Source organism: Trichechus manatus, unplaced genomic scaffold (assembly GCF_000243295.1).
Source record: "Trichechus manatus latirostris isolate Lorelei unplaced genomic scaffold, TriManLat1.0 scaffold00001, whole genome shotgun sequence".
Lineage (NCBI taxonomy): Eukaryota > Metazoa > Chordata > Mammalia > Sirenia > Trichechidae > Trichechus > Trichechus manatus.
In genome coordinates this window covers 36,683,853-36,697,946 of record NW_004443937.1, presented here as the reverse complement: position 1 = coordinate 36,697,946, position 14,094 = coordinate 36,683,853, and the positions used below count along the sequence as shown (strand labels likewise).

The 14,094-nt window shown below is 39.3% G+C and overlaps 1 protein-coding gene across 6 annotated transcripts in view; it reads left to right on the top strand.

Moving 5' to 3' along the window:
- Positions 1-14,094, top strand: part of DENND6A (DENN domain containing 6A) — an 80,517-nt gene that overhangs the window by 56,983 nt on the left and 9,440 nt on the right. For all 6 annotated transcript variants that reach the window (XM_023727521.1, XM_004368637.2, XM_023727516.1 and 3 more), the window contains one exon: positions 3,610-3,704. In XM_023727521.1, coding sequence (XP_023583289.1) covers positions 3,610-3,704 — 95 coding nt within the window. The remainder of the gene's footprint in view (positions 1-3,609; positions 3,705-14,094) is intronic.

Genomic DNA, 14,094 nt, shown 5'->3' with positions numbered 1-14,094 from the left:
AACAAATTATGGATAATACAGCGAAGAATGAAAATTCCAGAACACTTAATTGTGCTCATGCATAACTTGTACATGCTGTGTGCTTTAAAGTCAGGAAAGGTGTGTGTTAGGTTTGTATCCTTTCAGTATACTTATTCAATCTGTATTCTGAGCAAATAGTCTGAGAAGCTGGACTATATGAAGAACGCAGTTTATCAGGATTGGAGGAAGACTCATTAACAACCTGCGATATGCAGATGACACAACCTTGCTTGCTGAAAGTGAAGAGGACTTGAAGCACTTACTGATAAAGATCAAAGACTACAGCCTTCAGTATGGATTACACCTCAACACAGAGAAAATAAAAATCCTCACAACTGGACCAACAAGCAACATCATGAAAAACGGAGAAAAGATTGAAGTTGTCAGGGATTTCATTTTACTTTACAATCAGCGCACATGGAAGCAGCATCAAGAAATCAAATGCCGTATTGCATTGGACAAATTTGCTGCAAAAGAGTTCTTTAAACTTTTAAAAAGCAAAGATGTCACTTTGAGGACTTAGGTGTGCCTGACACAAGCCATGGTATTTTTTCATTCAACTCATACGCATGTGAAAGCTGGGCAGTGAATAAGGAAGACCAAAGAAGAATTGATGCCTTTGAATTATGGTGTTGGCGAAGCATATTGAATATATATCATAGACTGCGAGAAGAGCAAACAAATCTGTCTTGGAAGAAGTACAGCCAGAACGCTCCTTGGAAGCAAGGATGGTGAGACCTCATCTCACGTACTTTGGACATGTTATCAGGAAGACCAGTCCCTGGAGAAGGACTTCATGCTTGGTAAAGTAGAGGGTCAGGGAAAAAGAGGAAGACCCCATTGAAATGGATTGACACAGTGGCTGCAACAGTTGGCTGAAATGTAACAGTGATTGTGATGATGGCACAGGACGGGACAGTATTTCATTCTGTTGTACATAGGGTTGCTATGAGTCGACTGCTCATAACAACAAACAGAAATGGTATTGTTTTCCTGATTTCATTTTCAAAGTTCTGTTTCTTGATGTATAGGAGTCCAACTGATTTTTTAATGTTAATCTTGCATCCTGCCACTTTGCTGAATCCTTCTATTAGTTCCAGTAGCTTTCTTCAGGATTTTCTATGCATAGGATCATATCATCTGTGAATAGGGATAGTTGTCCTTCTTCCTTACCAATTTGGATGCCCTTTATTTCCCGTTCTTTTCTTTCTTTTTTAATTGTGCTTCAGGTGAAAATTTACAGCTCAAGTTAATTTCTCATTCAAAAATTCATACACATCTTGTTTTGTGACATTGGTTGCCATTCCCACAATTTGACAGCACGGTCCCCCTTTCCACTCCTGGTTCCCTGTGTCCATTCATCCAGTTCCGGTCCCTTCCTGCCTTCTTGTCCTGGCTTTTGGGCAGGAGTTGCCCATTTGGTTCCAGATATTTGATTGAAGTAAGAAGTGCATTCCTCATGTGTGTTATTTCTTGTTTTATAGGCCAGTCTAATCTTTGTCTGAAAAGTGGGCTTTGAGAATGGTTTCAGTTCTGGTTTAGCAGAGCGTCGGGGGGCCATAGTTTCAGGGGTTCCTCTAGCCTCTGTCAGATGTTTTGTGTGAATTTGAATTCTACGTTTTTCTTCCGCTCTCTCCGGGGCTCTCTGTTGTGACCCTGTCAGGGTGGTTGTGGGTAGTAGCTGGGCACCATCTAGTTCTGGTTTCAGGCTGGTGGAGTCTCTGGTTTATGTGGTCCTTAAGTCCTATTTCCTTTTCTTGCCTTATTACTCTGGCTTGGACTTCCAGTACAATGGTGAATATGGTTGGGTGGGAGAACTGCCAACACTCTGCAGGCACGCTGCTCCTGAGTATCTCCACCTCTGGATCCTGGCTCCCGCCTTGCTTCTGCTTCTCTGTGTGTGCGTCTGTGGAGTTTCTGTGTCCGTTTTGGAAAAATTGTGACGTTGTCTTCCTGTGTTCTTTACCTGGAGTCGCTGCTGGCTTTGTCCTAAGATTAACATGTTGGATGGCTGACTGAACTCCTCCGTTCCATGTTACTCCTTGTTTGCTGCATTCACTCACTTATTCCTTCTAGGTGGTGTTCGGTTTAGTTCTCAGACCTTCTCTTTTGGTGTTCAGGATTCCGGGATTGTTATCTGATTCTGTTTCGCTTGGTTTTTTGGGTCTTTGGTGCCGGGGGACGTTATATTGCCTGTGAATCAGCCGCCATCGTGGTTCCACCCTGTGTTGGTATTCTTTAGCATTGTGTTCTTGGTTCTGATTTCAGACTGATAATTCTTTCTATACAGTCTTATTTGTACTCATGGCCTCTGTTAACACCCACATACTGATGTCTGAAATATATCTTCCCCACCTAGATCTCTTCAGGGTCCAGACCTCTATATCTAGTTTATTCAGCACATTGCCACCTGGCTATCTTTATGGCCCCTCAAACTAAACATGTTGAAAGCAAATTTTGTCTGCCTCTAATCTCTAATCTCGTATCTCTTCTATTTTCATGAGTGGCAGCATTTTTCATTTAGCTTTCAGAAACCTGAATTGTCATAATTGTCTCTTCCTTAACATGCGCTACATCAAGTTTTACCAAATTCTATCAATTCAGCACCCTAAATATGTGTCATAATATTTGTTATCTTTCCATAGTTCCCTTTTCTAGGCTTACTGCTTCTAGTCTTTCTCATATCCCCCCACCTGGCCTTTCCCCAACTTCTTTCCTCCTTGTAGGGCATCTTCCAGACTTCTTCCAGAATGATCTTCACATTTCATTCATGTGGCATTCCCCCACCCTGTTTTCTAGTAGCTTCCCTTTGCCTACAAGTTAATCTCTAAACTTCTTAGTATATTAACTTGGCTGTTAATGATCTGGCCAGCACCTGCCCAGCCATTCTCATTTCTGACTATTCATCTTTCCTGCTTTGTTGTACTCCAGGAATGCTGATCTGTTTGTAGTTCTACAAACAGACCACGATCTCACTTCATTGCTTTCTACATGCTATTCATTTTTCCTGTATCACCTTTACCCCCCGCCGCCATCCACTTGGCAAAAAACTTCTTATCTTTCATGCCTCACTGCAAATGTCATCTCTTTAATAAGGCTGTCCTTCAGTCTCCTGGTAGACGTAGGTTTTCCTTTGTGATTGTTGTACGTTTTATACCACGTTTACTGTCTTCTGATTTCTGTCAAGGTAATTTGATATGTACACTCTTCTTTCTAGTTGTGTGTGCTATTGCAAGGACCAGGTCTTTTCATCTTTATTTGCCTAGTGCTATTGGTACTGGCAGGTAGTTGATATGTAATATATTGGTACTGGCACATAGTGGTAGCATAATGGTTAAGCATTTGGCTGTTAACCAAAAGATTGGAAGTTTGAATCCACCAGCCGCTCCTTGGAAACCCTGTGGGGCAGTTCTGCTGTGTCCGATAGGATTGCTATGAGTCGGAATTGACTTAATGGTGACTGGTTTTTTTTATATTGAGTGAAAAGATTATTTAGTGTTCACTCAAAAGAAATTATAAACTATTCTTCGCTGATGGAACATTTGTCTTTTTCTCACTTTATTTTTGTTTTGTCTTATTTTTATGTAGGCCCTCTGTCATATTAGGAGTAACCAACCCTTTTTTTGCTAAAACGCTCCAGCACTGGCCACATATTATTCGAATAGGAGACCTTAAACCTGCAGGTAAAGTATAAACTCAGTATTATTTTTACTGTGTAATCTGGCTGAGCAGGTTTATTTCTTCCCCTTTGTTTTCATCCCTTTATTGCTTTTTAATTACCCCAAGTTGATGGCAACTTTCTTTTAAGCATCCTGATTAAGGGCCTTTGAAGAAGAGCGTAACTTCCCAGTAAGTTATACTGGTTCTCATATGTGTAACCCAGCATGTTCTCTTACCAAAAAAATGTGTTTATGATGTTATAAACCCTGAATAAATTATAATAAAATGAAACCTCAAAAATTTGAGCTTTTTTATATATGCATTAGTCCAATAAAACAGGGATTTCCAGCGCTCCTTGAGGAAAACCTTGTAGAAAGCTCAAATTATTCAAGATTTGGCACAAAATTCTCAGATCTGAGATCAAATACACATCTGTGTGGCACTGGCATGGATTAAGGGTCGTCAAAAGATTGTACTTTCCTTGAGAAAAAAGCATGTACGTATTTACATCTCATAGAGTACCTTTCTCATGGTAGGGTTGAGTATTGCATTTTGAAGTTGGAAGTTTTGTTAACCTAGGAGACAATTTAATAGTACCTCTGACATTTCTCACTGGATATTCCTGAATTTTGCATCAAAATAGTTGAGACGTGAGGTATCTATATCATTTTTTAATAACTTACATGATGTTGTCTTTTAAGGTTTTCCCTCTAGCATGCACAGGTATTTCTAAAACTTTGCTTAATAATATGATTGTGCTCTGAGAGTTTATACACATAGATTTAGATAGAGTCAAAGAATAACTTTTTAAAACATACTATTTATAGATATTGGCTCCAGTCTTACTCTGAAATCCTTCGAAGCCTTATGAATAGAGGAAAGAGCTTCACCTTGACGATCAGAGTTGTGTGATTTTAGGCAGAACAGCCTTTTTAAGCCTCAAATTCTTTGTTGGCTGGGAGGATTAAACTTAGTGCCTGACACATGGCACTGTGCAAACGTCATAATGCCCCTGCCATTTCACTAGTGTCCTGAGTGCCAGTCACTAGACAGTTACTTCCTGGTTTGGTCCTACTAATCTGTACCATTTGTTTAAGTGTAATATAGTAGAACACTGTTTTATTTTTTCAGTGCAGAAAGGCTTTCTGTTGGGGTTATAGGTAGAGGAACTTTTGCACAAAATCATTGGTAGAGTAACGTGAATTAAATCATGTCTGTTTAACTTTTTAAGAAACCGCTAAACTGATTTTCCACAGTTGTTCACTGTTTTGCATTGCCGCCAGCAGCGTATGAGGGTTCCCATTTCTTCACATCCTCACCAACGTATGGTTGCTTTGAGTCAGAATCAACTCAACGGCAGTGCGTTTGGTTTTTGTGGGTCTTCTAATTATAGCGGTTCTACTGGCTATAAAATGGTGGTTTTAATTTGTATTTCCTTAATGACTGACAGTGTTGGCTGTCTTTTCATCTACTTATTACTTATCCTATATCTTTGGTGAAATATCTGTTTAAATCTTTTGCTTGTTTTTAAATTAGATTGTTTGTTTTCTTATTATTGAGTTGTAAGAGGTCTTTATATTCTGGACACCAGTCTGTTTTTGGCAAATATTTTCTCCCATTATATGGCTTCTCTTTTCATTTTCTTAATGATGTCTTTTGAAGCACAAAAGTTTTTAATTGTAATGAAGTCTGGTTTATCAATTTTTTTTGCTTTATGGATTTTCCTTATGGTGTCGTATTTAAGAATTTGTTCCTAACCCAAGGTCACAGATTTTCTTCTATGTTTTTTTCTAAGTTTTGTAGTGCTGACTTTTACATTTAGGTCTATGATCCACTTTGAGTTAATGTTGTATATGATGCAAGGGGCCAAATCATCTTTTTGCATGTGGATGTCCATTTATCCCAGCAGTGTTTGTTGAAAAGACTATCCTTTCCCTGATGGAATTGCATTGACACCTTTGTCGAAAATCATCTTATAAATGCAGGAGTTTATTTCTGGACATCTGTTTCTGTTTCTGTTCCATTGATCTATATGTCTGTCTTTACACCAGTGCTACACTCTCTTGATTACTGTAGCTTTATAGTAAGTTTTGACTTCAGAAGTGTAAGTCCTCTAACTTTGTTCTTTTTTCAGAATTGTTTTGGCTATTTAGCTCTTTTGCATTTCTGTGTAAATTTTAGGATCAGCTTGACAGTTCTGCAAAAAGCCAACTGGGATTTTAATAGGGATTGTGTTGAATCTGTAGATCTGTATGAGGAGAATTGCCATTTTAAGAATATTGAGTCTTTCAATCTATGAACATGAAGTGTGTCTCCATTTACTTATATGTCCTTTAATTTTTTTTTCTCAGCAGCGTTTTGTAGTTTTCAGAGTACAAGTCTTACACCTTCTTTGTTTATTCCTAGGTTTTTTATTCTTTGTGGTGGCTACTGTGAATGAAATTGTTTTCTTAATTTTATTTTTGGAGTTTTTAATTACTGTTTTGTAGAAATACAATTCATTTCTGTATATTGATAGAAATACTATTTATTTTTATATATTGGTTTTGTGACTTGTTTATTAGTTCTACAAGGTTTATTTTTGTTGTTGATTCTGTAGAATTTTCTATTTACTGAATCATGTCATCTGCAAATAAAGAATTTTACCACTTCCTTCCATATCTGGATGCCATTCATTTGCTGTCTGTCTGACTAACTATCAATCTGTCTACTGCCCATCTAGTTATCCATGCATCTATTCATCCATCCATCCATTTGCCTGTGTGGGCTGGCTAGAATGTATAATTGAGTAAAAGTAGTGAGAGCAGATATGCTTGCCTTGTTCCTTATCTTAGGGAAAGAGCATTTAGTATTTTACTATTAAATATAATGTTAGGTGTAGGTTTTTTTTATAAATGTCCTTTATCAGGTTGAGGAAGTACCCTCCTATTCCTAGTTTGTGAGGACTTTTATCATGAATAGTGTTGTATTTTTTAAAGTGCCTTTTCTATATTAAGATGGCCATGTGGTTTTCGTCTTTTTACGATATATCACATTAATGGATTTTGAGTGTTAGACCAACCTTACATTTCTCAGATAAATCCCAGTTGGTCATGTGTGTCTTAGTTATCAAGTACTGCTCTAACAGAAATACCAGAAGTGGATGGCTTTAACAAGCAGACATTTATTTTCTCACAGTTAGGAGGCTAGAAGTTCGAATTCAGGTCACTGGCTGTAGGGGAAGGCTTTCTCTCTGTGTCAGCTCTGGGGGAAAGTCCTTGTTACTTCAGCTTCTATTTCCTGCTTCCTTGGAGATCTCCATCTTCTCCCAGTTCTGCTTGGGTAATTTGCTCATTTTATGTCTTGTAAGAGATTGACTCAATATATACACTACACTAATCTTGCTTAATTAACATAACAAAGACAACCTATTCCCAATGGGATTATAACCAAAGGCATAGAGATTAGGATTTACAGCACATGTTTTTTGTGAAACACAATTCAATCCATAACATTCCACCCTTTGGCCCCCAAAAATTCACGTCCTTCCCACATGCAAAACACATTCATCCCATCCCATCACATCACCCCCAAAGTCTTAAATCAACTCCAAGTCCAAAATCTCATCTTCTAAATCCTCTAAGTCAAATATGGGTGAGATTTTAGGCATATTCCATCCTGGGGCAAAATTCCTCTTCATCTATGAACCTGTGAAATCCAGAATACAAGTTATCTGCTTACAAAGTACAATGGTAGAACAGACACCAAGTAGACATTTCCATTACAAATGGGAGAAATTGAAGGGAAAGACGGGATAACAGGTACCAAGCAAATCCCAGACCCAACAGAACAAATTACATTAGTTATGAAGGCTTGAAAATAATCCTGTCTTCTCTAAGACCTTCTGGGCAGTGGCCCCACCCTCTAGATTCTGGGTGCTGGCCACATCCTCTGGATTCTAGGTGGAGACCCCTTGGCCCTGGGCTTCACCTCTGCCTTCCAGGCCCTCTGGATGGCAACTCTGTTCCCTCAGCTTTAGGCAGCCCCATTCTCCTAGTCCATCTGAGTGGCAGTCCCACCTCGGCCCTGGCAGGCCCTGTTCTGCCCCTTGGGCATGGCAGCCCTACCCCCTCAGTTTTGGGTGGCAGCCCCACCAACTCTGAAACCTGAGTTGGCGAAGATCCGACTCTTTGAAACCTAGGAGGCTGTGGCCCCACTCTATGAGATCCAGGAGACCATGGCCCCATCTTTTGAAACTAAGAAGGCCCTTGCTCCTTCCAACAGTTCTGCTGATCTCCGACCTGCCGCAGGGATGGTCCTTTTCTTGGGGACAACAGATACAGCCCCTTTTGCCTGTTTCCTGCCTGTAGGATTCCAAGAGGCAGACAGTGTTCTTTCCTTTCAGTATAAGATGATGGGTTTTCTATTGTGGTAGTTGGTTAGATCCATCAGTCACAGGCTGAATCTCTTTAACAAAAGATTGTAGCTAGTCCTTGGTGAACATTCTAGGATACATGTCCTTAGTTTGTACAGTGGAATTTTCCAAATCTTCAAGTTCTGTTTTATTTTGCACAGTTCATTTTTAAGTCCATCTCTTTCCTCTCACGTTTTACTATGAGTGGCAAGGAGAAACCACACGGCCCCTTTAAGATCTTGCTTAGAAATCTCATTAGCCAGATATTCAAGTCCATCACTTACAAATTCTACCTTCCACCAAACATTCAAACATAATTTAGACAAGTTCTTCGCCTCTGCATAATGCATCACCCTTCCTCCATTGTACAATCACATGGTCATCATTTCCTTTTAAAGCCTCACCAGAAGCACGTTTAATGTCCATATTTCTAGCAACATTTTGTTGCTGGCACCGTATGTATTCTCTAAGACATTAGAGACTCTCTGTATAGCTCTCCTCAGTTTTCTGAGCCCTCACCAGAATTGCCTTTAATGTCCATAATTCTAACAGTCTCTTCAGGGCAATCTAGGCTTTTACTATTAGGCACCTTAAAACTCTTTCAGCCTGCACCCATTACCCAATTCCAAAACCACTTCCACATTTTAGGTATCTGTTGGACCAGCACCCCTACTTCTAGGTACCAAATTCTGTCTTAGTCATCTAGTGCTGCTATAACAGAAATACCACAAATGGGTGGCTTTAACAAGCAGAAGTTTATTCCCTCATAGTTTGGGAGTCTAGAAGTCCGAATTCAGGGCACCAGCTCTAGAGGAAAGCTTTCTCTCTCTCTCATCTCTTGGGGAAGGTCGTTGTCTCTTCCACTTCTGTTTCCTGGTTCCCTGGAGATCTCCATGTGGCTGGGTATCAGCCTTCCCTTATCTCTGCTTGTTTAATCTGCTCATTTTATATCTTGTAAGAGATTGACTTAAGACACACCCTACATTAATTCTGCCTCATTAACATACGAAAGACAACCTGTTCCCAAATGGGATTATAACCACAGGCATAGAGGTTAGGATTTACAACACGTATTTTGGGGGGACACAGTTCAGTCCGTAACAGTGTGTGATCCTTTTTTATATTCCTAGATTTGGTTTGCTAATATTTTGTGGAGTATTTTTACATCTGTATTCATGAGGGATATTGGTCTGTAGTTTCTTTTCTTGTGATGCCTTTGTCAGCTAATGTTCTTAGTGCTCTGAGAATCCTCTTCAGGCAGGTGAAGTTACTGTTCAAAAGGGATGATGGGGGCAACTCTTGAATTTATTTTTCAGTATGGGAATGAGAGCACATAAAGAATATTAGTTACACTCTATTCTAAGCAGCTTATTTTAGAGGAGAGATGTCATGTTCTCTGATTATTTCTGTCACCATCTTATTTGGACCATTTCACTTGGTGTCACTCTTTCTGCAGGATAGATGGTGTTGTATAGAAGAATTAATGCTTTAGAGATCCTTAAATAAATTCTGGTCACTGAAGAGTGGATCTGAAGAATGTCATTGTCCTTGGCTTTGGTCCTTGTTCAATTAGTGGCTAGGAGGTTGTAAACAAAGACATCAGGGGTGTTTCAGTGATTTTGGACAAGACCTATAATAACTATTTCTAAGACTGCTAAGTCTTATTTGAGTAGACGTCTTAATAGAAGCAGAAAATCCTGTTAAATTTAGTGTATTTATGATACTTTTCCCCGCCTACCTTTTAATTTATGAGTCCTTGGTACGTAACATGGGATGTTTTTCTGCCCATTGAGCTCAAGACCAGGATCATTGCATATGCTGCACAAGTTATAAACCACAGCAGCCCTGCTTAGGACTCTGGCTTTGAAGGTTCAGGGTAATCTGAGAGGGTCAGTAAAACTGTGGAAAAGCATCTCCTACAGGATCATCAGGGAAGGCACAGCAAAACTGGGCTTTTGCTCTGCCGAGCCCAGAAATTCATCGCTTTACTAGAAACATGCATTCAGTTTTAACTCTGTAGAGGAGGGATGATTTCTCGTGACAGGAAAGGTTTACTTTTTCGGATTGTACCTAATTTTAGTTGACCCAACCCCTACCGAACTAAGAAATGTAATATTAGGCTAATGGGTACTCAAGTATTCCTCCAGGAGAACATACTTTCACTGGTATATATTGGAGCAAATTTATTAAACTGATAATTTCTGACCAGAAATTGGGTTTAGTGATTTCAGAACAAGAAAGGCAAAATATCTGGCCTAAGTTTAGAAGACTCTTTTGTAAATATGCAGAGGTGCGTTCATGATGGCTCTTAATTTAGTAAAGTTGAACCTCTCTCTTTTGTGCAGTGTATATAACACACTAAATAAGTAATTTTTGATTAAATTACCTGTAGTTACAGGACTTGAGTTTGTTTTCTGGCATTCTTGGTCTTTTTCCAGAACTATTGGACATCCATTTTACTTGTTTGTAATAGACAGTATATCTTTCTGACTTATTGTCTTGATATGTTGTACATGCTACAGTAGAAGAATTATGATAGCTAGTGCTGGACATGGCACAGTGGTTAAAGTGCCCAGCTGCTAACTGAAAGGTCGGCAGTTCCAACTCACTAGCCGCAGTCTGCTTCCGTAAAGTTCTACAGCCTTGGAAACCCTATGGAGCAGTTGTTGTCTGTCTGTCCTATATGGTCACTATGAGTCAGAATGTGACTTGACAGCAGTGGGTTAGGGCTGGAGGCCACTATGGGTCTTAGACCTGATGAGGACCACTGAATCAGAGGGGAATTGTGTGAATGAACATTGCTGTACAAGTTGTCCTCCTCTTTTCCCTTTTTAAAAAAGAGATATGGGTCATTATATATCTTCATGGAGCCCTGGTGGCGTAGTGATTAAGAGCTCAGCTGCTAACCAGAAGGTTGGCAGTTCAAATCCACCAGCCACTCTTTGGAAACCCTACGGGGCAGTTTTACCGTGTATTATAGGGTCGTTATGAGTCAGAACCGGCTTGATGGCACGTAACAGCAACAACAATAATACGTCTTCTTTACTGCCAAGTACTTACTGCATATAAAGAATATATGAACCCCACTGCTGAATTATTCTCCTCCCTGATGCTTGTTTCCTTTTCTACAGTGAACTTCAGGAAGTAGTATGTTGATAAACAGCATTTGTTGGTGGAGGGAGTTACAAGTTCTTTTTTGACTTGGAGTAGGAACAAAATAAACATGCAAATACTTAGAAGTTTTCAAACCATTGTGGTTTTGACACTTGATATTCTTTGGTTTCTTGGCATCAGAAGCAAATACACAAGTAGAGTTTAGATATCTGTATAGTTAACTATGTGTTAATACTGCATTTTAATAAGGGGAAAAAGTTTTACAGATTCTGTGATGATAGGCTACCCCAGCTCTGGAAAGCAGAACCACAAATAGGATTCAAGATAAGAGGCATTCTCATAAGAATTAGTATATTGGAATAGATAGAGTAAATTGACAAAGTGAAAACTGCAGGCTTGTGATTCAGACAGCTGAGTGTTTCTGGACTCTCTGCTCTCACCCAGTCTGTCCCAAAAGCCTGCTGAGGTTTTGTCTCCTCAGCAGAGCACCAGAGCTGCCTCTTCTCTCTTTCCTTGCTGTGCATGCTGTTTCTACCTTGGAGCAGCACTCTATAATGCATGCGTTTCGTCTTCCAGTCTTCTCTCTAACACTTCAGCCCTCTTTGAGCCAGTAGACTGAATGTGTTAAAATGCAGATTTGACCATGCCATCTTACTCTCCTCATCTCATGCCCCCCCATCGCGTTCATTCTCTCAGTTGCCTCATGCGTTGACGTCTTTGTAGTTCCTCTTCCCCGTGAATACATCTCTAGCTTCATTTCCTGCCCCTCTTAACATACCTTCCATTCCTACCATTATAGTGTGGTGGCTAAGAGTGATGGCTCTGAACTCATGATTAGATAGGAACCTTAGAGGGCAGTGAGCGTATGTTAATGGGGGAGGAACAACTCAGAAAAGGAGGGTGAGAATGGTTGCACAACTCAAAGAGTGTAATCAGGGTCGTTGAATTGTACACATAGAAACTTGAATTGGTGTGGGTTTTGCTGTGTCTATTAACAAAAAATAAAATAAATTATTAAAAAAAAGAATGATGACTTTGAAGTTCGACTGCACTATTTCATATCCTGCCCTAGCCATGTTATCTGGGTGTCCTGGGACAAGTTACTCCTCTGTGTCTAGTTATGGCCACTAGAGCTGACAACTTGTTTGAATGGGGCCTTGACCAGTCAGAATGGATGGCAACAGTAAACAGTGGGTACTGGTGCACACCAGGTGATACAGTATCTGTTTTGTTCATGGCTTAGTTCCTTCATCTGTGAAATGGGAATGATAAAACATACTTTTATTGTGAAGATTAAATGTGATAATTTGTGTAATGTACTTAGACCAGACTGGCGTAGAGTGAGTATTCAGTAAGTGGTGGCTATTACTATTCTAGCATTATCTCTTAACTCTTTAAGAAACATGTTTTTCATACTTCTGAATTTAACTCTTTACCTGAGAGGTCTTTCCCTTTATTTATCTTATCCTGTTGCCGTTGAGTCGATTCGATTCTGACTCATAGTGACCCTATAGATCAGAGTAGAACTACCCCATAAGGTTTCTGAGGAGCAGCTGGTGGATTCGAACTGGCAACCTTTTGGTTAGCAGCCATAGCTCTTAACCACTGCGCCACCAGGGCCCTGTTTTCTCTTATAGGACTGCTTAAATATCACCTCCTTTAGGAATTGTCAATAATTTTTTCATCCGTTCTTGGCCAAGACACTCTTCGGTATTTCTGTAGAATCTTGTTGATACTTCTGTCACAGCACATATCCTTCTGTGTTGTCATTCCTCTTTATCTGACTTTATCATTAGACCGGGAGCTCCTTGATATCAGGACTTAGTTGTTTTATTCCTGTATTATCAGTACTTTGCATTTACTAATGTTTACTGAATGAATGAACAGATAAGTCTGTGTATCTGTGATACTGACTTCTTAACAAGTATTTTGTTAAAGTTAGTATTAGAGCAGTTGACACAGTTGGAATATAGACTATATTATTCTGCAACTTTTCTTTAAGTTTGAAATTACCTCAAGTTAAAAGTTTATAAAAATATCTGTTTACTATAGTGCATGCTCTTTAATTTTTTTAAACAATACCAAATTTTTTAAACAATACCAAAGTATATAAAATTGCAAGTAAAAAGCTCCCTGTTCCTATAATCCCACCCTCACAGATGAAAACAGCTAGCAGTTAAATCTATGCCATGATTTAAATAAAGCTACGTTGTAAAGTGAGAAGGTTGAATTAGATGGTCTCTAGATTGCCTTTCAGTTCTTAGGCTCTCTGCCTCCTCTTACGCAAAGAGAGAGAGAGGGTTGGGGAATGGGGGAGAAAAAGAAATTCTGTTAAATTTAGTGTGTCTGTGACCCTTTCAGGTGTTTGTCTTGAAGCATTTTTCTGCCCATTGTAAAGGCTGCTTAGGTTGTAGCTTTCCTTGAGCTCAAGACCAGGGCCGGTGCATGTGCTGCGTGTTATTCAGGAGTCCTCATCTGTGGCTCAGGTCTGTGGTTTTGGCACACGATCACCACCTGGTGATAGTGTAAGTGTCTGCATTCAAAAGCCGAGTTTCAGGACGGGTCAGAAGAAACCTTTGAAGACTGCATCTGCATACTCACTTAGGAATTGCTTTCTGTTCTATTGTTTCATAAAGAGTATTTTATTCGTATATGACACATAAACTTTAAATTAGATGTATATAGATTTTAAATTACACTTTGAGAAAAGGAAAAATTTAAATGATGTTAATGAAAGATCAAGTATCCAGTTTATTTTATGTAATTTGCATGAATTGTTTCTCTCTTTCTGTAGTAATCTAATGTTCCCTTTATCCAGTTTTAAGAAATGAAGTCTTAAATGTTAATTGATGTGTAAAAGAATGCTTTAGCTGTAAATAACAACCCTGGCTAAGTAATAAAGTACA